At 39.1% G+C, this 21,743-nt stretch overlaps 1 protein-coding gene across 10 annotated transcripts in view; it reads left to right on the top strand.

Moving 5' to 3' along the window:
- The window catches only part of anks1b (ankyrin repeat and sterile alpha motif domain containing 1B), a 205,723-nt gene that overhangs the window by 167,937 nt on the left and 16,043 nt on the right, over window positions 1-21,743 (top strand). For all 10 annotated transcript variants that reach the window (XM_023952556.1, XM_023952554.1, XM_023952555.1 and 7 more), the window contains 3 exons: window positions 18,693-18,800; window positions 19,887-20,090; window positions 21,375-21,500. In XM_023952556.1, the coding sequence (XP_023808324.1) occupies window positions 18,693-18,800; window positions 19,887-20,090; window positions 21,375-21,500 (438 nt within the window). The remainder of the gene's footprint in view (window positions 1-18,692; window positions 18,801-19,886; window positions 20,091-21,374; window positions 21,501-21,743) is intronic.

Here is a 21,743-nt window from a genome sequence, read left to right as displayed (position 1 = left end):
ACACAAATCAATAAGTCCGTCTCCTTTGCCATATTGGAAAATGGAGCAGTGTTAAGGTCAAAGTTACCTTCTTTCCACACGTGAGTATAAATATTTTATTATGAAAGGAGTTGTCTTTATTTGAAAAAAACAGCAGCAGCAGCAGAAGGTAAAACCACTAGAGGCTGCACAAGTACATGAATATCTCACATGAATCTGTTTTAGAATTGAGATTGATCTTTATGCTGTAAGAAATAAGCAAAATGTAAAAATGTAACTACAGGGAAGGCTTCAGCCATCTGAAACTAGATTATTTTCTATCATTGTTGTGCGCTTTACCACATTTACCTTTAAAGAAAACAATTTTGTTTCTTACATGTTAGGATATCAGAGCAGGATAGCTCCGATATTGCTCACCATTTTTGTTCACCGGTAATGTTGGGATGGGTTGGTGAGGGGCTGTAAGCTAGAGGGAGAGCATGTAAACAGGTTGATGATAGGAAGCGGACGGGCTAACTCTGCACCAATGGTCCCACCCTCAACTCAGAGGCAAATTCCGAAAGACCTCCTGCTGCTTTGCAGAAACTATGTCCTAGAAAACGACAGTTTTTTTTTTCTTTTGCTGAAAATGGCATCAACATAATTAAAGACCACTGGGAATTAGACCTCAGGTTGTGTACAGAAAGCTCTGTGCTCAAGCAGGGACTGTAAATCTTTCTTATCCCAAAGAGCGAATGTTATTGATTTTGTGGGTAACATGTATGTTTGTGTATCCAAGGACAGCACCACACAACAGCACACTGTCCCTGGAGTAGTCTCCAGAGGGATGGAGAGGTCACTGCTGTTCCTGAGTGGCTGTTTTTGTCAGGAGATGCTGTGGACAGATATTGCAGCGGGGAGAGTAAAGCGCACCAATGCAAGCAGGAGGCAGGATTAACAAAAATAATATAAATAAAAACTACAGAAGGATGGATTCTAAAAAAAATGACATTTGGCTACCGCCTTTATGTAGTCACCAGGTAATCGCTGTGGGCAACAGATGCTGCTGTGTCCAAGGGGACGAGGGCAAAGCTTCAATCATTATTAGATAGATGGATTGTTGTGTGTGCGTGCGTATGTGTGCACTTTTGATTGGGTGTATATGTATGGTGCTGCTGTTTTGGGATTAGAGGATCATCTCAAAAAGCATTTTAATCCAGACTGTCTACACACTTTACCACAGGTGGTACCCGCTCTCATAGCGGCATTCGGGTCATCTGATGTCAAAGTGGATTCAGTCAACCTGGTTCACCAGGTCAGACAAAAGTGCTGTGCAGAAAAGTTTCAAATAACCTGAAACAGACTAGAAGGAATTAATTCAAATTTTTGGTTACGGGCAATTTAAAATATAACTAAATTGAGTTTTTGTGAAATGGCGCATTTTTGGCTCCCTAGAGCTTCCGTAGCGTTTCACATGGCAGTATGGGAAGCGACAAACAACATCATAGCACACACGAAACAGCAAGCGACAACATGGCTACTGGTGAGAGTGGGAAGTTTGTTACCAAGAAAGGAATAAAATCATGTGTTGTTTGGTCAAATTTTTGGTATGGGTTTGCTGCCGCAGGCGTGGAGCAAGAGACCCCACGCTGCAACATTTGCCTACAGCATTTGCGCGCGCACCCCCAACACTTGTGGACGCTCTCACTCACTCTGGCGTTGCACACTCTTCTCCCTCTTACACACGCAGCGTGCTGACACACATGATAATAATGGATTGGATTTATCCACTCAAAGTTCTTCCATTGTGTCCATTACTCATTCACTCCTCATTCGTACTTGGTGATGGTAGAGGCGTGGCTGCCGGGTCACGGCTATGGTCCCTCTGACCATCACCGGGATCATTCATGCACATTCATGCTGGTAGGCATTAAGGGGCTCCCACTGAGTGATGTTAATTACTCACCATTGATATGGTAATTGCCCCCAGTACCATTGTTTATTCCCCTCAAACCCTGGATTCCTGCGTGGTAGCCTTCTACCTTACCAACCAAGCTACCCAGCCACATACACATACTCATTCTACAACACCTATATAGTTGGTTCATTAGCTAGTTGTTACTGTTATTTGTTAATAAAGACTACTGCGTTGTAATTATAAATTGTATTCATTTGCGACGCGGCCGCCGGGGGATTTTGTGTTCGGCGGGGGGGGGGGGGGGGGGGGGGGCTTGACCAACTCCTGCTGTCTCATCAGCGCGCCGATCAAAAATGCCACACCATCACAGCTCTAGCTTATATCTTGTGGGACACAAAAATGCTACTTCTCCAGTACTGATAGCAGAACGGTTGAGGTCAGATCTTACGGATACCGCGTCTTGAAGAATGTTGCCCCGGGGCTCGTTCACTACCGGGGCTCGGTGCCCATCCCTAGGAAAGGGGCAAGGGTAAGAACAATCACCGAAGCGGTCGCTTTGCATATAGCCAAAGACATGGTACCCATATATACCCATATGTCACACAGCAAATATGACATCACCCTTTTGCCAAAGAAAATCTAAGAAATACGAACATTTTATGAAGATTATTTATGAGTTTACTGTGTAAGTTATAAAAAAATAGAATTTCAATAAATGTTTTCAAATGACAAAATGTTTAAACGCAGTGCATTGTGGTCTAATATTTACTAGTCTAGTGACCACTGATGCAGACTAGTTTGTCGCAGAAACTTCTGGGGAATTTCCAGGGCACCGGATTGTGGAATTGTAGATTCGGACACATGACAAAATGGCAAACGCCCTTTTTAGTGCACTAAATAGTGATAGTGAGGGACTTTGGACGACTGTAAAGCACACATTGTTTATCTGTGAACTACAAGCTGTGCTCAACACAGGTAAAATAAACTTTAAAAAAAAGCTGTTGAATGATTTTCAAAGGTTTTGGAGAGGTAAGACCTGTTTTTGGAGTATGTCAGACTCATGTATGAACTCATTTATAATGATCATCATTTTTCAGGGTTAAAGGTCTGCCTCTCCTCCATTGTTAGTTTTTTTTCTATTGCTATTTTTGAAGCATGCTATTCCCAACTTTACAATACTATTAAACTGAAGTTTGTGGCACCATAGATCTCTGCTGTTATGCAGACAGAGAAGGTCATCAGAAAAAAATAAGAAAACTTGAGAAATGACCATTAGGGCTTGATTAACCTCTATTGCACAGAGCACCTTTGAATTGTGTATCAATTTCATATTTTGTGTTATTCATTAATGTAAAAAATAGTTTTGCTTTCAGGAACCGTTCTTATTTTTTAACCTGTAGGATTTAAATTACTTTTGTTCGATTTCAAGCTGTTTATTGGACTTTACTAAATAATAACTTATATGATTGATGTGGCCCTGTGACGGACTGACGACCTGTCCAGGATGGCCCCTGCCATCGCCCACGAGTGGCCGGGATTGGCTCCAGCAGCCCAGTGACCCTCAAAGGGACAAAACTGGTTTAGAAAATGAATGAATGATTGAGGTGTTTGGCAATGAATGACTGTGATTAACCCTTGTGCTATCTTAGATGACCCCACCCTAACATTGACGTGTTCTCCCTACCATGACAAAGGTGGATAAAGGTGGAGAGGATGTCATGTAATCCATGGACACCAGTGAAGATCACAAATCATTGAAGAAAAAAGGTTCAGAGCACTGTCTAGTGGGTCAAGATGACCCAACTCCCAACGTTAAAGTGACTAGGATAGCACAAGGGTTAAGTATCTCTTTTCAGCAACGTTCTGTAATCATCCACAAGGTGGAGCTGGTGCCTTTCAATTCAGTCAGGATGCCAACCAAACTCCAAATTTCAGTCAGTTAGGTCCCATTTTTTTTAATAAGGGGAGATTCAGTAACGGTGAGATCAATCTAATATCTTTTTTTAAATTCGTTTAATTTGCCAGAAGCCAGAAGTTTTTAACCCAGGAGAAACTCTGCCAGGATGACATGATGTGAATACTATGTCTTCGTTTAAGGTCCAAGCATGATATTAACATTACAGTAAAGCTTATAAACTCCAGGAAGAAAAACTAAAAGTTTTTTTTGCCTAGTTTGTTGGCAAAATATCTTATAAGACAAAACTAACTTCCTATTAACTTTTCAGTTAGATGTAAAGACTTGGTTTAAGATAATAAATCTTTAGTTTCTTGTTGAGTCTTTTGATCTACAAACATCTTACTTTAATCAACATCTTATATGAAACCAAATGAAACAAGTATTTTTCAAATATATTTAGGAGCAACAGTTGTACTTTTGTTGTTAAGGGGTATTGTTTCAGCAACTTGCTTGATTTAGGAAAATTGGACTGTTTTATTTGACTAATATAATCTTAAAACCAATTTATCTTAAAATGTGTCATTCTAGTCTAACTTTAAGCTGATTATGATCTAGAAAGAAGGATAGCTGGACTCCTAAAATAGCATATAGTTTAGGGGAAAGTTCATTGAAGATATAAAACCGTTTTTTCAACAAAACATGCTTATTTTAAGCCATATGTCCAATTACCAGAGAAATATACTAAAATTTCACTGTTTATTGCTCATTTCAAGATTTAATTTAGTCCTTTAAGGGCAGGACAACTTATTTTAAAGATAAACTATTTCTGTTGGCAGATTTTCTTACTTTTTTACTCATTCTCTATTTTATTATCATTTGTTTTGAGTAGGACATTTTTTCCAGTGTGCTGACCAGGAGTGCCATCTGTAAAAGATTTAAAATGAACTTGAAGAAAATGTAGATGAATGTCAAAAACAAAGCTGTGAGCTCACAACTGCAGACACAGAAAACACACACGTATTTCTGCAGCTGTTGATTGCACTGGCGATCCCCAATCACGTTAATGGGATAATGACTTCAGTGGAAAACAAAGAAAACATTTCCACTAACCTTTAAAAACTTTTATATAATGAAACAAACTTTTGGCATGAATCCCTGGGGAAAAGCCTGTGTGTCTAGTGAAAGTCTAATGTGTGCTCATGCTGTGCGGGTGTGTGATTCACCTTCAGGGCCAGACTTGTACCTGCATTCCCCCGCTTTTCTTGCACCATACCGTCTAAGGAAATTTAGCACGCTGAAACTTGTGTGTGCTCTGAAAAATTCCTGATTTCAAAAATGTTAAACAGAAATGTTGCTGTAGCATTATCATACTGCTTGTTCTTGGTTACCATGACAGCTTCTAGTTACCATAGAGACTGTGCAAATGAAAAAAAAAGTGATCTAAAATGAGTCTGTTTGTAGGTACAGAGAATTATTTTTTTCTTTGACCAGATTCCAAGAATTCAGAATGTGATTTCTGCACTCATCACCTCCTTTGTCACCCCTCCAAATGGACAGATTGTCTCACATCCCATCACCAGATGGTTGGATGCTGCAGGATCATACAATCTATACAATAAACCTGCCCACATGCAGCCTATACTTCCTTAGCTTCACTTTTCACATGCAGATCACCGGTTATCTGTATGTGTATTTGTGTTGGAAAGTGCAAAGATGTGTGAAAAGGGAGATGGTGTTAATTTTCATGTGGGCAGACCTGCCTCAGGACTGCAGTGTACTTCATCCCGCTGCCGTAGATGGACTTGCATTCCTCTTCTTGTATCGCTTCCCATGCAGCAGAAAGTGTGGGAGGTGTCAGGAGAGAAAATGTGTAACCTGTTAGTGCACCCTGGACCAGCGGTCGGCTGCTCCGCTGTCGAGCTGCACAGTGACTACCGCTCCACTTCTGCCAGCATTTACAGGGACTGATGAATCGCTGGAAGAACAGTCTTTTTTGGTGTAAAAGATGAGACTAGTTGGTGCTTTTTTTCTTTCAATTTTTGTGAAAAAGGTTAAACTTAATAGCCCGTTTGATGTCTTATCCCTGCTGTTGCCAGGTAGAAGTTTCCCTGGTAGCAGCACACACACGTTTGTCCAGCTCCGACAGTTGGAAAATGTGTTTCATAAATATTATCAACTTTTTTACTTCAATCAAACTCTTGAGATCCTTAAAATTTCAAAGTTATCAAAGAACCAGAGGTTTAACATTTGACTGAATTTAAAAATAAGCTGCTTTAAGGGTGAATCACTTCAGTGCAAACAAGTTGTTTCTAAGTGTCAGGTGTTTTCTAAGGGAGGATTTGATATGGAATAGTCATGCACTATCTTTGGAACATCTGCTGGATGGCATATGCACACTCTTGTAAATTAAAAATAGCTAGGATGACGTCAAGCATTGCAGGTTGGATTTCATTTATGGTCTACATCACACTATAAATAATTCATAAACATGTGCACATGTTTTATTTCAAGCATGTGCACTGAGGTCTTGAAATGTAATATCAAGAAAAGGCGGTGTGATAAAACCTCCTCGGGGTAATTATGTAACATGGCAGTCTGCTTAGCTGTGACATGTCTGTGGTGTAAACCTGAAGGAACTTTAAAAGAAAAAAATCTTATTATGGTTGTCTTATGATATACTGGGATTTTCTGTGTTTCTAGTTTAACGCACCAACATGTCCCTACAGAGAAGGATGGCCTGAAGAATTTTATTGTGAAAGAGCTTTAAATCTCTTTTAGAGTTAGATCCCATCTGTCTAGTTTAAGGTGGGGTTTAAAGGACTGTTTTTGGGGTGGCTGACCATTAACTCCATCATTTATCTTGCAAGGATGTTTTTTGTTGTTTAGGAAAAACTTGAGCAGCTTAGAAACAGGAAAAAAAAGGTAGCAAGTACATTCAGAAACCTAAATACCTCAATTACAAGCAAACGTATTAAGATAACTTTAGTAAAAGTTAAGAATTTTTAAATAGGAGTCTTTCTACCTTACAAAAAGGGGGAATGATTAGACATTTTTCACACGTAACGTGTGAACTACTCCAGGAATCAAACCTCTCAGACAGTCAAAGTTAAATTAATTTAAAGACCCACATCAATGAAAGTTGTGTTTTTACCATGTTCTAGTGGCATTTTTTTCATGAAGGACATATTTTAAGAAAATTAAGCTCAAAATTGCATTTTTGAGTATTTCTTCATTCAAATCGTTGTGAATCAGGTGCAGATGGAAAAATGATGAGACGTGGAAGCTACAATCAGCGGGCTACAAGCTCCCTGCTCTGCTCTATTCTGATGCATCCACTTATAGACAAAGAAATCCGTGTGCATCTTTGTTTTCCTCTCAGCTGGAATCTGGCTTAAACTGTACAGCTTCAATATTCCTCACCATTTTTGTTGCACCGGTAATGTTAGGTTGGTGTTGTGAGGGGCTGTAAGCTAGCTGGAGAGTGTGTAAACAGCTGGATGATATGACATGGGAGCAAATTTCTAAAGAACTCCTGTCGCTTTGCAGAAACTATGTCCCAAAAAACCCACACAGGTTTTCTGATTTTGGCTTAAAATGGCAAAATTACAATTAACAGACCACTGGGAATGATTTTAAAATAGATCAAAAGATGATTAGAGTAGATCTTGAAGTCATGGTTCTTGTATATTTTTTAAAGCAACAGGCCCAGACTGCATTTTTGTTACTGTGGTAGCACAGCAGCCACTTGTGTGTGCTTTATAGACATCTCCAATTATGTCATGCAATGCACTGATGATGCTGTGGCTCGTGCAGCACACACACCCGATATCCGCTGGAGCACAAGCTTGTCTGGGTTCAGCTCAGTGTCTCCATAGAGACAGAAAAAAGAGAAGACCGGGGCGACGGCGAATGTAAACGGGGTTGGAGGAGAGAGAAAGAGAGATCAGGCAGAGACATGTAGGAGATGTAGTCTGGCTGCCGCAAGCTGAAGAAAGAGGAGGAGTTGTTGAGCGCGGGGGATCTGCAGAGTGAGGGTGAGAGGAAGGGAGACAAAAGCTGGTGGTGAAAAGGCGAGGAGTGAAGCTACACAGTGGATAAAGAGAAGAAAAGCAAAGGAAAAGTGGAGAAATAAGTCAGGAAGAGACTGAACTGAGGACTACTGCTAAGCTTTCATTTGGATTTAAAAGGAGGTAAGCTTATCTGGGAATGAGATGAAGAACGGCTGATTACAAAAGATCTGTAGATACAGCAGTGAGGAGCACCAATCCCCATTTGTTCTGCGCTTGTTCTCGTTTTTGGCGTTCTTTATCACTATGCTCCGTGAGGCTGATACCACACTGAACTGGTCCACGGCACTCAATCACCACTGCTGACTGAGCTAATTTGCTGGCTGTGTAACAGTGTGCGCCTGTGCAAGTGTGGGAGATGAATGATGTCGTGCATGAAAAGTGTCTCAAGCTCCACACTGAAGGAAGGCTTGTGATTTGATTTGAGCAGCTTTCTACCAGGACTGTTGATACAAGTTTTGAAAGTGAAGCGAGTTCTGACTCCTTTCTTCTGCTGGTGATAGGATGAGTTTTACTTTTTTAGATGTTTAATGCGTAGCTAGCTGCTCCTGTAGTGTGGCGTTCAAACTGTATCTGTATATTTCTTTACAGCCTGTTATCTTAGTCATAGATATTGTAGTGATGAGACGTAAGGCATTCATTCACATCTGTTTTCAACAAAAACAGATAAAATTACTACATATAAAACATATAGTCTGAGGGATTAAAATGTTTGACTGTTATTTATGCCTTCAACTACTGTTGAGTGGAAACATGGGACTCCAGCAAAGGACATCACATTCCTTACTTTATGAACGTTTTTACTGTTAAAAGAGAAGTGTGCAATTATTAAACCACAAAAATGTAAAGAAGATTGTTTGACAGCGGGGGAGCGGAGTGGAAGGAAGGAGGAGACAAGCCCCAGCAGGAAAGTACTCCTCTCCATCCAGCTGTTGATGGAGCGGCAGTAACTGTGGCAGAGCAGTTAGCCTGAGCTGTTGTCCGCGTTGGTGCGGTTTGGAATTCCGCCTTTGAGCTGTTGGCGAAACATTTGATTCCCTGTCAGAGACCACATTAGTCCACAAACACCACATTACTGAGTTTCAGCCTTTGGTTAAAGGTCACCAGGTTTTTACTTCAGTACTCCATGTTTTTTTTCCTTCTTTTTGTCAAACATGTATCTGTTAAACACACATTTATATTTGATGTTGTTGAGACTATTTTGCACCTAAACTGAAAAACAAAGCAGATATAAACAGGATGAGTGATTTTATAAAATGAAATGGATAAATTTGATGATTTGTAAAAGTGTTCCCAGTGGTCTTTTAATTATGATTACGCTGTTTTTAGCCAAATTTTTAAAAATCTTTACATTTCTAGGACATGGACCTTCATGAATCATCAACATTGTTGCATTGTGATGTACAACAATTTCAATAAAGAAACCACCAGAAATGCAATTTTATGCTTTATTGTCTTAATATATGTCCTCCATCACTAGAAAAATGACACAAAAATATACAAAAAACACCATTTTAATGAAAGTGGGTCTTTAACAGCTTCAAAAGTACTACTAGATAGTACAACTGTGCTCAAATGAAACTAATGTGTGACTATTGTCAGCTCTCTACATTGAAATAGCAATTAAAAAAAACAAAACAATATTTGCTGTACTGGTTTTCTTAAGAATCCAGTACACACACATTTGACTTTAAAATCAAATCTGCTTTTTCTTGTTCATATCTTCTGACTACTGGAATAGAAAAATTGTGTCTGGTCAAAAAACGTTTTAAATCCAATATAAACTACAATTCCCAGATCTCAACCCCTTCAAACTTGGAAGGTTCTAAATGCCCTCTTTATAACAAAAGGAGTTAATTCAGAAGTATGAAGTGGTTGGAAGATATTTAGGTGTAGAAATGTCCTTTACTGAAGACAAATTGACATCGCTGGTTATTAGGAGTACATCTAAACATTATGTTTTGATGTTTTAGCAGTTTAAAAGCCGTACCTTTGGCTAAACATGCACAAAAAATGACGCAGGTTTCCCGTTAGACTGTCCCTCAGCACACAGTTCACACATGCCCATATGGCTGCAACAAGCATGTCATTAACCTCTAATGTACCTGCCCCCCCCCCATGCACACTGTACTCTCCATACTCCACTGTTGGAGTATGGAGGCTGTTGAATTGTTGCATTTCTATCACTATTTGCAGTCAGTGCTTTCTACTTATAGTCACTTCCTGCATTTTAAAATGTGCATATTTACTGTCAAACAAAATCTTTGAAGCCAATGTCAAGATTTTTAATCATTTAAATCCAAACATCTTTCGATCTATTTTTAAAGCGTTCCCACTGGTCTTTTAATTATGATTGTGCCGTTTTTAGCCAAAACAAAACAAATAAGAGCTTTCATTTTCTAGGACATAGCTTCTGCAGAGTGGCAGTAGTTCATCACAAGTCCCCCTTTGAGTTGTAGGCATAAAAGTTGGTGCAGAGCAACCCCTCCCCCTTCCCCTATCTTTTTACACCCTGGCTTACAGGTCCTCAAACCCCTCAACCTCACATTACTGATACAACAAAAATGGCTAGCAATATTTGAGCTATCCAGCTTAAGAGTTCTGAGCCAGATTCCATCTCAGACGAGGAAAACAAAGACCTACGTGGATCTACTTGTCTGCAGGTGGCCCGCCCAGTGTATTTTCTATAAAGCACAGATGCTCTTTTTCTAACAGCGTTTTTTGTTTACAACAGTTTAAATAAAGAAATACTCAGAAATGCAACTTCAGGCTTAATTTTTTGTATATACAATATATGTCCTCCATTATCAGAAAAATGCCACAAGAACATGTTAACAACACCAAACACCCCATTTTTATTGGAGTAGGTCTTTAATGTGAAAGCGTTTTACAACTATAAACCTAGAAAATCTTTCATACCGTTTTGTCTGTATCTTTCCTGAGCTGCTCTGGCTGGTAAAATAACGGCTGAATAAAAAATGTGCACCGGGTGTGCATTCATGGCTGTGTGCCGAACAGGATTTGAGAGACCTCGCTTCCGTTTTGATCTCGTAGCGTTTGCTTGTACACACATAAATGTATTTACGGTCTGCTCTAGCAGTCAGACTTACAGTTGTCATGCTGGTAATTGAGATATAAATCTGTTTCTATGTAGACAGACTTTCCGCCGTCCTCTTCTCATTGGCAAGCTGTTTTTTCAGCAAAGAAACACCTCATCCTATTGGTTCCTCCAGCACATCATTTTTAGAACAATCCTTGTTACTTCCCTCCTCCCTGTGGTTGCTATGAAACCAAGGGGGGGGGGGGGGGGGGGTGCTCCCAGCACGGAAGAGGGAGTTGAATGTTGTGGGTTTTTTTTTTAACCGTGTGTATGTGCAGTTTCTTGCGTGTATGGACAAATCAATTCTAATCATTCCATTCAAAAAGCCCAGAGGAGCACAGGGAGAGCGAGGCAGAGGACGGTGGCTGTGTTAAGTATTCAGGGTAAAAAAAAATCTCTGTGACAGAGGAACAATTACAGAGTCAGGACTCTGCATCAGCATGAAATCCACTTTTTAGTTAAAATTTGCTCATGATTTTTCACGCCTTGCACAAATAATACCTAGAAAAACACAAATTAGAGGGTTTTTTCCCCATTGATGATATCTTGAGTTTCCTCTAATGTATGGAGATGTGACCTTGGTGTTCAGTATACACTTCCAAAATAACATTCAAACATACCTGAACTGATTGTCAATCAATAAGTGCACTTAGTTGTCCCATAATGTATTCTGACCCAGGCAATTTAAGTGAGCTTAGGCTGCTGATTCTTTTGTCTGCAGGAATTGATTCAAGAGACTTAAGAAGGCTGAGGCTCCATTGTGGCTTTAAGCTCCAGGAGCAGCAGATATCTGTTGATATCACAGGGGTCAGATCCTCATAGGCTGCAGGTTACTGCTTCTATTGACTTTGAAAAACACACCCAGCAGAACAAAGGCGCAGGTGAAGAAATTCATTTAATCTCTTTCATTAAGCAATATCAATGAGTCTTTTACCTGGTTTTTTCCCTCGGTTCCTTTTGTAAATCTGAACAGAGCAAGAGAGAGGAGGAAATGAGGACAAAGTGTAATAAATGAGAGATGAGGTAAGTCGAGGTGAAGGAGGAAGAGGATGTGGGGGTAATGAGAGGGATGGTTAGGCAAGTCGATGTAGATTAGACAAAAGCAGAGAGCTGAAAGAGAATTGGTATTTTTGTTCCCCCCCATCATTAAAATGACTTGCTAGCTCGATCACAGACAGCAACTAGACTTCATTCCCTCACTGGGTTTAATGCTCCAGTGAACCAACCAGCTCCAAGCCGCCCCTCCAGTGAGGAACACAGAAAGGCTTTTTGTCGCGTGTCCTACATGAGAGGTGTTGTGAATGTCCTAAATCGCAGATGCCTGTTGACTCATTTACTGTTAAATTAGTTCCTTCAGCCAAGTTTCTCCTGTTTGGAGTCTTCATCTGGTTTTTAAAGGTCAGCCCGTTCTTGTAATGTGTTAAAAGTATCTTAAAACAGGTCAACTGTTTTTATCCAGAATGCAAACAGAACTTTAATGTATCTTCATGCAGTTTTTACACCTCACCACTACTTTAAAGTCTCTGATCATCTTTTGATCGATTTTAAAATTGTTCCCAGTGGTCTTTTAATTATTTCTGACGGGCGGCAGTAGTTCATTAGAAACTCAGAAAGATGTCCATGGATCTAGTCGTCTACAAGTGGTTGCATTAGACAGAAGCAAAGCTTATGTTCTATGAAGCAAATATGCTCTTTTTAAAACAGAATCTTTGCCTGCTCCTGATTCACCACAATTTAAAAAATACTCAGAAATGCAATTTTAATCTTAATTTTCCTGCTATATGTCCTTCATCATCCGAAAAATTCCACAAGAACATGTTAAAGACATCAAAAACATGATTTTCATCAGAGCGGGTCTTAAACGTAAAGGTGGAACAGATAACAAGAAAACCAAAAATATACGTCAGACATGAATTCAATTTTAGTTCTGTGAAAGCAAACCTCAGCAGTCTGCAGAGTGGATGTTGCATGACCCTGTTAACCATATTGGCTGCTAATCAGTTTATCAGCCCTGTTCAGTCTGCGATAACAAGACTGTTAACAGGATTAGAGCACTGAAGTGCACAAAGAGACTCAAATGTAGCAGGACAGCCAACCACTGGAAGCAAACTGTACCCGAAATCACTTCATACAACTGTAACATCATCGGGAACTGAGGGTTCAGCTTCATTGGATTAGAGCTGCAAGCAAACACCACTGTTACATTTCAAAGATGCTGGAAAAGGATAAAAGAGACAGAATAAAATCATCCATGTTTGTTTGAACTGGACTGAGTGACTCCTCCCCCTGGTGTTCCAAACAGGAAGTACCCACTGGCCCTAAAATGCCAAACGTAGACTTCTTTTAATAAATATACAAATATGACTCAGTCATAACTTGTTCTTGATCCTTTTTTTTCATTATATTTTTTTCCATAGTGCAAGTTGTTCACTATGGAATGTTTAGCGAAGCTGCAATCATGACTAAGTGGCACACTGTAGAAGAGATTGGTGGATGTTCAGTACGCCACCACAATTTAACAAAATGCAAATTAAAAAAAAACATAAAGTTGTATTTGAAGAACATTGGTAGATGTTCACTGAGAAGACTCAAAGGTAAAGTGCCAGTTGATGCTGCAGTCCAGATTCAGCAAAGATGCGTTCTTTGCATCTGACCCCATAACCTTTAACAGCTTAGAGAACTGCTGATGCTAAGTTACTTTTTAGAAGTTTTGGATGGCCTGACCATTGACTAGATGTGAGAACTGGGCCGAGTGAGTGTGACGCCACTCAGAAAATGGCTTGCTTCTTGCTCCAATCAAATGAGGTCAGTTAAGTCGCCATTTGTCATTAGGACACATCCATGTTGAAGTCAGACGTCATCAGTTAGCAGTGATTGGTCCAAATCGTTGTTTCTATGGCAACCTCTCTCACCAATCAGGAATGAACTTGTTGGAAGTCCACACCTTTACCACTGGGGGTGTAATGATGTTATTGATATTCCTGCGATCTAACCAGATTGATCTATCTGAGGCGAGTTTTTAATCAAATCCAGTCAAATGGCCTATACCATTTAAAAAAACCATATCCTTTCAAAATGAAATAAATCGATAACGGATATCATTTGGATTAAGACATGGTAAGTTCATCTGACTATAACGTGAAAACGGCCAAGTACATCACAGCGGACAACACACATGGAAGCAAAAATATGATCAAGCCCTCATTCCAGTCCAATGTGTGGAAACACTTTGAATTTAGCAAAGACGTGACCATACAGTGTGCAAGAACGTTCTAATAATGTTCCCTTTGGATTGTTTTGATGTGGAAAAACAACAGTGGAATGAACTTTGTGAAACTAAAATGTGAATGGATTTGACACTAATTCTTGTTTGCCTGTTTGTATGTACACATATTTCATTCACACTTTTGATTTGATTTGAATTTAATTTAAAATTATTTATTTCAAGCAATCCAAGCAAGAATAATGTGCAAAACAATACAATCAGCAGTTATACACTCATGAAAAGTCGTATCAAACTTAGGATAACTAGACATTAAATCAAAGATTGCTTGAAAGGGAGTGGAAGGAAGTGAATTTATATAATCCCACCCCTGTTCTACCGTAACCATTTTTTTATTGCATGATTTATCGTAATCCGGTTCATAACTTTTTATCAGATGTCTATGCCTTACCAACACAGTTCCAGGTCATTAAGAATACTTAAGTATCAATAAATCACATGACAACGATGTATTACTTAATAATTATGTAAAATAGACATAACTCTATTTTGTATATTAACATACAGATCAGTTATCTAAAATGTATTTACGGTAGATTATTTTCATTTGAAAAATCATGACTATGATCAAAAATAACACTATATTTAAAAAAAAAACAATACAAAGAAAAAATGTAACTTATTATCTTGCAAGAAAAACAAGGAATCTGGAAAACTTCACCTGCACTGTTCAGTACCCAGGTATTTATCCCTGAGTCACATTGGTTGAAGTTTTAGGTAAAGATGTTCTGGATCCATTTTATGCCAACGGATCAGATCGTTTAACATGAAACCATATCGACAAGAATCGTATCGTCAACCACAAAGTATGATATGAAACAAATTGTTAAATTAATCGTTACACCCCTACTAAAAACAGAGTTATAGAAAATCTAACATGTACCTGGCAGGAACATTTACACTGCAGTACATGTTCCTGTTTAGGCCTGAGTCAGTAGAGCAGTAAAGCAGTTATCCTAGAAACAAATCCCCTTCAGGATCTTTGAACTGTCAACAGTAATGGCTTAGAAGCAAACACAAAAAGATGCATCCTCAGCTCTGCTTTTGGAATTACTAATAGCCTGTAAAGCATAGAGAATATCAGACTCTGGTATCAACAGCTTTTCAGTTTTTGCTTGTCTGTGCCTTTCCTTCCTTTTTGATAGATGGGTTGAAGTGCTCTTAGAACAGAACGGACAGTCATCAAGGTTATATCATCCTAGCTCTTTTGAATCAGTTTGAGCAGAGCTAAACTGTAATGGTTGTGTGATGAGCAAGGTGAAAATGCATCAAATTTGTCAGGATATAAAATAAATATTCTCAAAACTCAAATTTTAAAATTCAATTACGTTCCCTCTGAACGTATTAGATTTTTTATAACACCGAAACTAAAGAACAAACAGTTAAAAAGAAATTAGAGCTGTTGGCGTGGATGTGGAGAAGTAAATGTAGACCATATTTTGGAAGTGTTCAAATGTTACAGGATTTTGGAAGATGGTGTGTGATATAACATATAAAGTTCTGGGATATACAATTCCTCTGGAACCACAACTGTTTTATTTGTACATGTTCTCAGGAAACTTTGTCCACCAAAGTTACAAATGCTTATTCAAAGTTATGTCACTAGCTGCTAAAAAATCATTGACCAGGAATTGGGGAACTACGTCGATCCCATCAAAGGAGCAATGGACTTCAACAATTAACACCATCTATTCAACGGAAAAAATAACATACAGGCTGAGACGGCAAGAGGCACAATTACACCGAAAATGGGAAAAATGGACACTTTACAACAAATAGACACAAGAAGCACCTAGAAGTGACCCTTGTTTTTGATTGTTGTTGTGGTTTGTGCTGTGTTTACATGTAACAAAAACTAATAAAAATAAAGTAATAAAAAAAAAGAAAATGCATCAAATTTAGAAAAAAAAAAAGCTCAAAAAATATATGAGGTGGTAGTTTAGGACTTCTGAATACCATGTAAATGCTAATGAGTCAGGGGCTGCAGGGAATGTGTGTGTTTCCAAACTAAAGGTGAGGCTGCTATTAAATTATTTTCCATTTAAGAACAATCAATATTCTGAGCTTTAACAGCTGTTTGGGAAGTGCGTGTGTGTGCTAACACGTGAATTTTTTTCTTTGTTTTTTCATTTTTGCAGAGTGATAAGTATGTGTGGGTGACTGCTGCAGCAGCTCTGTGTTACTATGGTGACAATTGAACTTCAAGTTAAGGTTGAGGGTTGTAACGTATTTGAAGTAGATGCTGTTGCATAACGGAAAGCAAAACACCGATTTTCAACACTGAGGGCAAAATACAGTGCTTTTTCTGAAGATTTTTGGTTTGTTTGTGTTGGATGAAACAGAAATGTTAGGATTGACTGAAGCTGTGTTGCCCAGACAAGCTGGACAGAAAAGTGAATATCTTATAACATTTCATGTGGACCAAAAATACCCAGCATCCAGTTTTTTAAGCAGAGCAGGATTTTGTAAAATGCATTTTAACTGTAATTATTGCACAAGTTAAAGACATGATAACTCAGTGCAAAATGTACATGTAGATTTTGTATATTTTTAATCTAAAACAGCTCATTCCCACTGAGTTAAAATCATTGCTGTTCATTTTGAAACGGCACGGTAAAACAAATTGGCTGTTTTGGGGGAAAATATGATTCACAACATCTAACAAAGTAAAAGTCTTTAAGCCAGCTTGAAAGCTGTGCAGAATTAGCACACTGTTGGAGGAAGGTGTATATGGAAGATGGTCATAGCGAAGCTAACAAGTCCAGATAACAGATAAGCCTGTGAGCACATAGATTTTTGAAAATGGCACAGAAAACTTAACGCAAGTACATCCTTATGTGTCTGGTTGCGTTTTAGTTTTGAAACTAATTTTGTTACCTCTTTTTCTTAACCTAGGTATACAGGCTATAAAACCAAAACAACATTTATACTCCATTTAGTACCTATGGAAGACAGTTTATACATCTAGTGACTGCTTTGGCTTGTGCATTTCTACCATTGACTAATATGAAAACTGGACTGAGTGACTCCTCCCCCCTGGCATCCAAACAGGAAGCACATGCTGGCTAAACAGCTACTACTCAATCATTATGTTCTTGCTAATCCTGATTTTTATTTTCATTATATTTTTTTATGTAGTGAAAGTTATTCAAGTTTTAAACTGACCAATCAGATGCCTCAATAAAAGCAGGTGGTCTCACGTCAAACAGTTGAAACGTTTGACAGATTTCTTGTAGCCCTATCAAGTGGTAGGGGTTTAGACTTCCAAAAAGCTCACTTCTGACTGGTGAAAGTGGTTGCCATAGAAATGTTGACTGGCACTAATCACTGTTAATTGACGATGTCTGGCCTCCAGTGTGGGGGCATTCATATACCCAAAGAGTGGCGACTGAATAGACTTTGTTTTTTTGAAGCTGAAAGCAAGCCATGTTCTATGGGTAACGTCATACTTGCTCACTCTGCCCAGTTCTCATAAGCAGTGATTTCTACACAGAAACACATATTCTCCCTGTTTTCATTGGTTGTTTGCTCTTGTGAGTTTGGGGTCGAGCTGAGGCCAAGATTAACTCCTGGGAGAATCATTAGACTGACGACACATTACCCTGAGGGCTAGTGCTCTGCCCAGAGGAAAACACACATTCGTGACATGATTATGATTATAGTTTACTGGTAAACGATTGAATGCAGCTCCATAACCCGTGCAGATGTTTGCTGTAGTGGCCGAGTGTGCCAGTATTATCCCTCAGACAGCTGCAAAGCTCTCCTACACGTCTTCTTAGAAAACTCTGTACCTGGCACAGTTGGTGCCTGGTGACCACGGAAAGAAAGACTTCTTTCACTGGAGCCTAACTGTGGGTTTTAGTCAGTGTATGTTCATGCCCTGACTGTCTGGGGAGAATCAATACACAATGACAAACTTATTTATCTGAAAAGCAGTCATTTTTAAAACTGCTATACCTTAAAGCAAAAAAACACTATGTCCTGCTTTTGGACATGTGTATATCATCTTTGTTTAGTTTTAACTTTGAAATAAGTTGTGATATTTATCCAGGCAACTGATGGTTTAGAGCTGTCAAATGTGCTGTGAAATGAAGGAAATGGGTTGGTAAAAACCTGCAGTGAAGCTTTGGTTTTGATGTATTTTTTTCTGTTTTCTACCACAAAAAATATTTTACTTTGTCCTGGTAACTGTGTGAGCATGTTCTCAAAAATCCCACTTTCACTTATTGCTACAGCTTGTCCTCTATTAACTTTTTAATTATTTTTTCTACACATACTATAATTTTTCATGAAAGACATTTTAAATTATCCAAATTAGGAAAAATAGCAGTAAAACTTTCAATCAAATATTTCTTTGTTTAAAACTGTTTATCTTTTATTATTTTTTTCTGTTTTTTAACTCAAAATGTATTTCCTTCATTCCCTGCTCTTGGCCACACCCATGATGTCTGTCATGTGTTTTTTCTCAGGTATTAAAGATCAATCTTATTGGACACAGAAAACGGATCTTGGCCTCATTGGGTGACCGATTACACGAAGACACGCCGCATAAACCTCCACGGGCCATCTCCCTGAGGGTGAGCAGCAGTGTGTGAACAATGCTGAGCAACGTCTGGAAGGATCTGGTTTGAAGTCGGGACTTCGTCAGGCAGAGTTCTTCCTTAAATTGCTTTCTGTTTTCTCTTGCGGAGTTGCAGCCTCTCAGCAGCTGCAGAAAGCAGACAGCTGATGACAGAAATGTTTCCTCAAAAGAAACTACCTCCTCTGAGTTGATGAGCAGTTCACTCGAGATAAACAAACCTACCAGATATAAAAATAGACATTTAAATCTCAACAGTTTTAAAGTCCCACTCTGATCATCTTTTAATCTATTGTTAAAGCATTCCTACTGTTGTGAGGATAATGCCGCTTTTAGCCAATATATAAAAAAAACCTGTGTTGTTTTCTAGGGTATAGGTAGTTTCTGAAGAGTAGTAGTTGTTTATTAGAAATTTGTCACTGAGTTATGGAAAGGACTGTTGGCGCAAAGTAACTGAGAGTCAAAACAAGAGAGTATTGAAGCCCAAAATTAGCACATGTGTGCGTCTACGTAGACTTTTCTTTGAAAGTGGCCACTGAACGTGCATTGCAGAGGGCGATATGAACATAGCTTTAAAATGGTGAGCAGCATTGGCCCTATCCAGCCGTACAGTTTAGAGGCAGATACCAGCTCAGACGAGGAACACAAAGACGTACATGGATCTAGTCGTCTATAAGTGGATGCATCAGAACGGAGCTGCGCAGGAAGCTTGTGGCTGCCGATTGTAGCTCCTCATTACAGCTATAATCTTTTTCAAACAACATTTTGTTGTCTGCTCCTGAGTCACAACAGCCACTAGAACATATTGAAAACATAATTTTTATCAGAGTGGTTCTTTTAAGGAAATAGTTTTATACTCAACTGAATGTCTTCCTAAAGTTTGGTTGCATCATTGGTTGATGATCCGCACAATAATACCACTACTGAAAAGTTTTTTGCAATTGAAAGCAATGAAGCTGCAGCTGCAGGGAAACAAAATCAGCTCTGTTTATGTACCAACAGTAGTGACAGCACATGAAAAGATGAATGAACCCCGCCATGGTTCATTCTACCTCACTAACCTGCCTGCAACATTTTCTACCAGGAGCCCGGGGGAAACCACACTCCTCCCCAGCTCAGCCCTTCTGTAGGCCAAGCAGCATACACGGCGGGGGTTGCCGGTGGGTCTCTGGACGTGCAGCACCTCATCATGCAGGCTGACGCCCGGCGCAGGCAGCGCAGCAATGACAACTACTTTGAAGACGTGCCGCGATCCAAGCTGGAGCGACAGATGGCTCAAGTCAGCATGGTGAGGATGGGAGGAGAGGGGTGGATAAAGAGATGAATGGAGACGGGAGAAAACGACTTCTGAACCTTTACAAACCCATCAACACAATAAAAACACCCGGGTTCATTACTGTAAGTTTGATTGTAAAAACTGATTATAAAATAACACATTAGTCCTTTCTATAAAAAAAGGAAAAAACGTCTTTATACATAATGGATTAAAAGATTAGAAACCTTTGAGGCAGTATATCAGCTTTTTAATATGATGGAGGATTATTATAAAAAGAAACATGAAGGAATATAGCCATTAAAAACAAAATGTAAACTTTTTCTTGGCTTGACAGTTAGAAAAAGCATTTAATATTCATTCATTCATTCATTCATTCATTCATTTTCTATTCCGTTTTTCCCTTTCGGGGTCACGGGGCTGCTGGAGCCTATCCCGGCCACTTGTGGGCGAAGGCAGGGGACACCCTGGACAGTTCACCAGTCTGTCGCAGGGTAGAAATTTAATATTCATACATATTAAATACAATATCAAAGCGGTTGGCTTTTTGAACAACACAAAACCCTCTGCTTTTAAAAAAAAGTGTTAGGTGAAGACAATATTTACATCAGACATTAATTAAAGTTACACTTGATGTGTCAGCAGCATTGCAATAAGAATGAAAACCCAAAGATATTCTTTAAATGTGTGGACCTAAATGCTTGGAGACAAACACAGGGTTGTGGTTATCCCTCTGATTCTCCAGTCTGTGTGCGTCATCGTGCATTTCCCTTCTCCAAAAACGACACTCTGAGGTGGCACTGATGAGTCAGCTTTGTAAAAGAGGTGGGAGGTTAGATGTGTCCTCTGTGCCATTATCTCAGGAGTCACTGTCACAGGGCTCTGGATGAATTTTCACCCAAATCTTTCTCTCTTTGAATTAAGAGATCAATTACTGAAGCTAACTTTAACAGCCACCTTTGAAAACCATCTTAACTGAATGCTTCTTTTAAAATAGACCTTTTTTTTCCATCCATGGTTTGGGTATTTCTTGGTTAACAACATAAAATTAATCTGGTTTATCTTGTAAACGAGTGTGAACAGTTATGTATTGTGCAGATGGAAATTCATAAAAGTTGATAAAAATGTAACCAAGTAAAGTCTCTATAATGTACAATTGCATCTGGAAAATCATGAATTTAGTCCACCGTTTTTAGACAAGGTCAAGTCTTCAAATTCAGTCTTTTTAACGTCAAGTCCAAACATGCAGGCTTTTCTGATCATTCGGATGTCCTGATGTGCAAGTGTTTGTTGTTTCAGGCTGGTGAATGGTGTGAACCCATAACTCTGCGTCCGCCCAACGAGGCCACCTCCTCCACTCCTGTGCAGTACTGGCAACATCATCCAGAGAAACTCATCTTTCAGTCCTGTGACTATGAAGCCTACGTAAGTCTTTTATCCCTTCACTACATGATGTCTACAAGCATCTGTTAAATAACTGACTCCCTGTTCATTTCAAGACCATTCTTTTTAAAATAAGCCCATGAAAGCTACAAATTGTGGCAAAGAAAAGCAGCTAAGAAAGCTGGAGCACAGTGGAGGTAGGAAGGATCAGTGCCCTCACTTCAGTCAGTTTGCACTCGGTTCTTCTGGTAGCTTTGGTAAATATAGACCTTTGGCAGTTATATA

This window comes from Oryzias latipes, chromosome 23, assembly GCF_002234675.1.
Source record: "Oryzias latipes chromosome 23, ASM223467v1".
Taxonomy (NCBI): domain Eukaryota; kingdom Metazoa; phylum Chordata; class Actinopteri; order Beloniformes; family Adrianichthyidae; genus Oryzias; species Oryzias latipes.
Note: the sequence above shows the minus strand (reverse complement) of the source record. Positions and strands in the feature narration are given on the sequence as shown.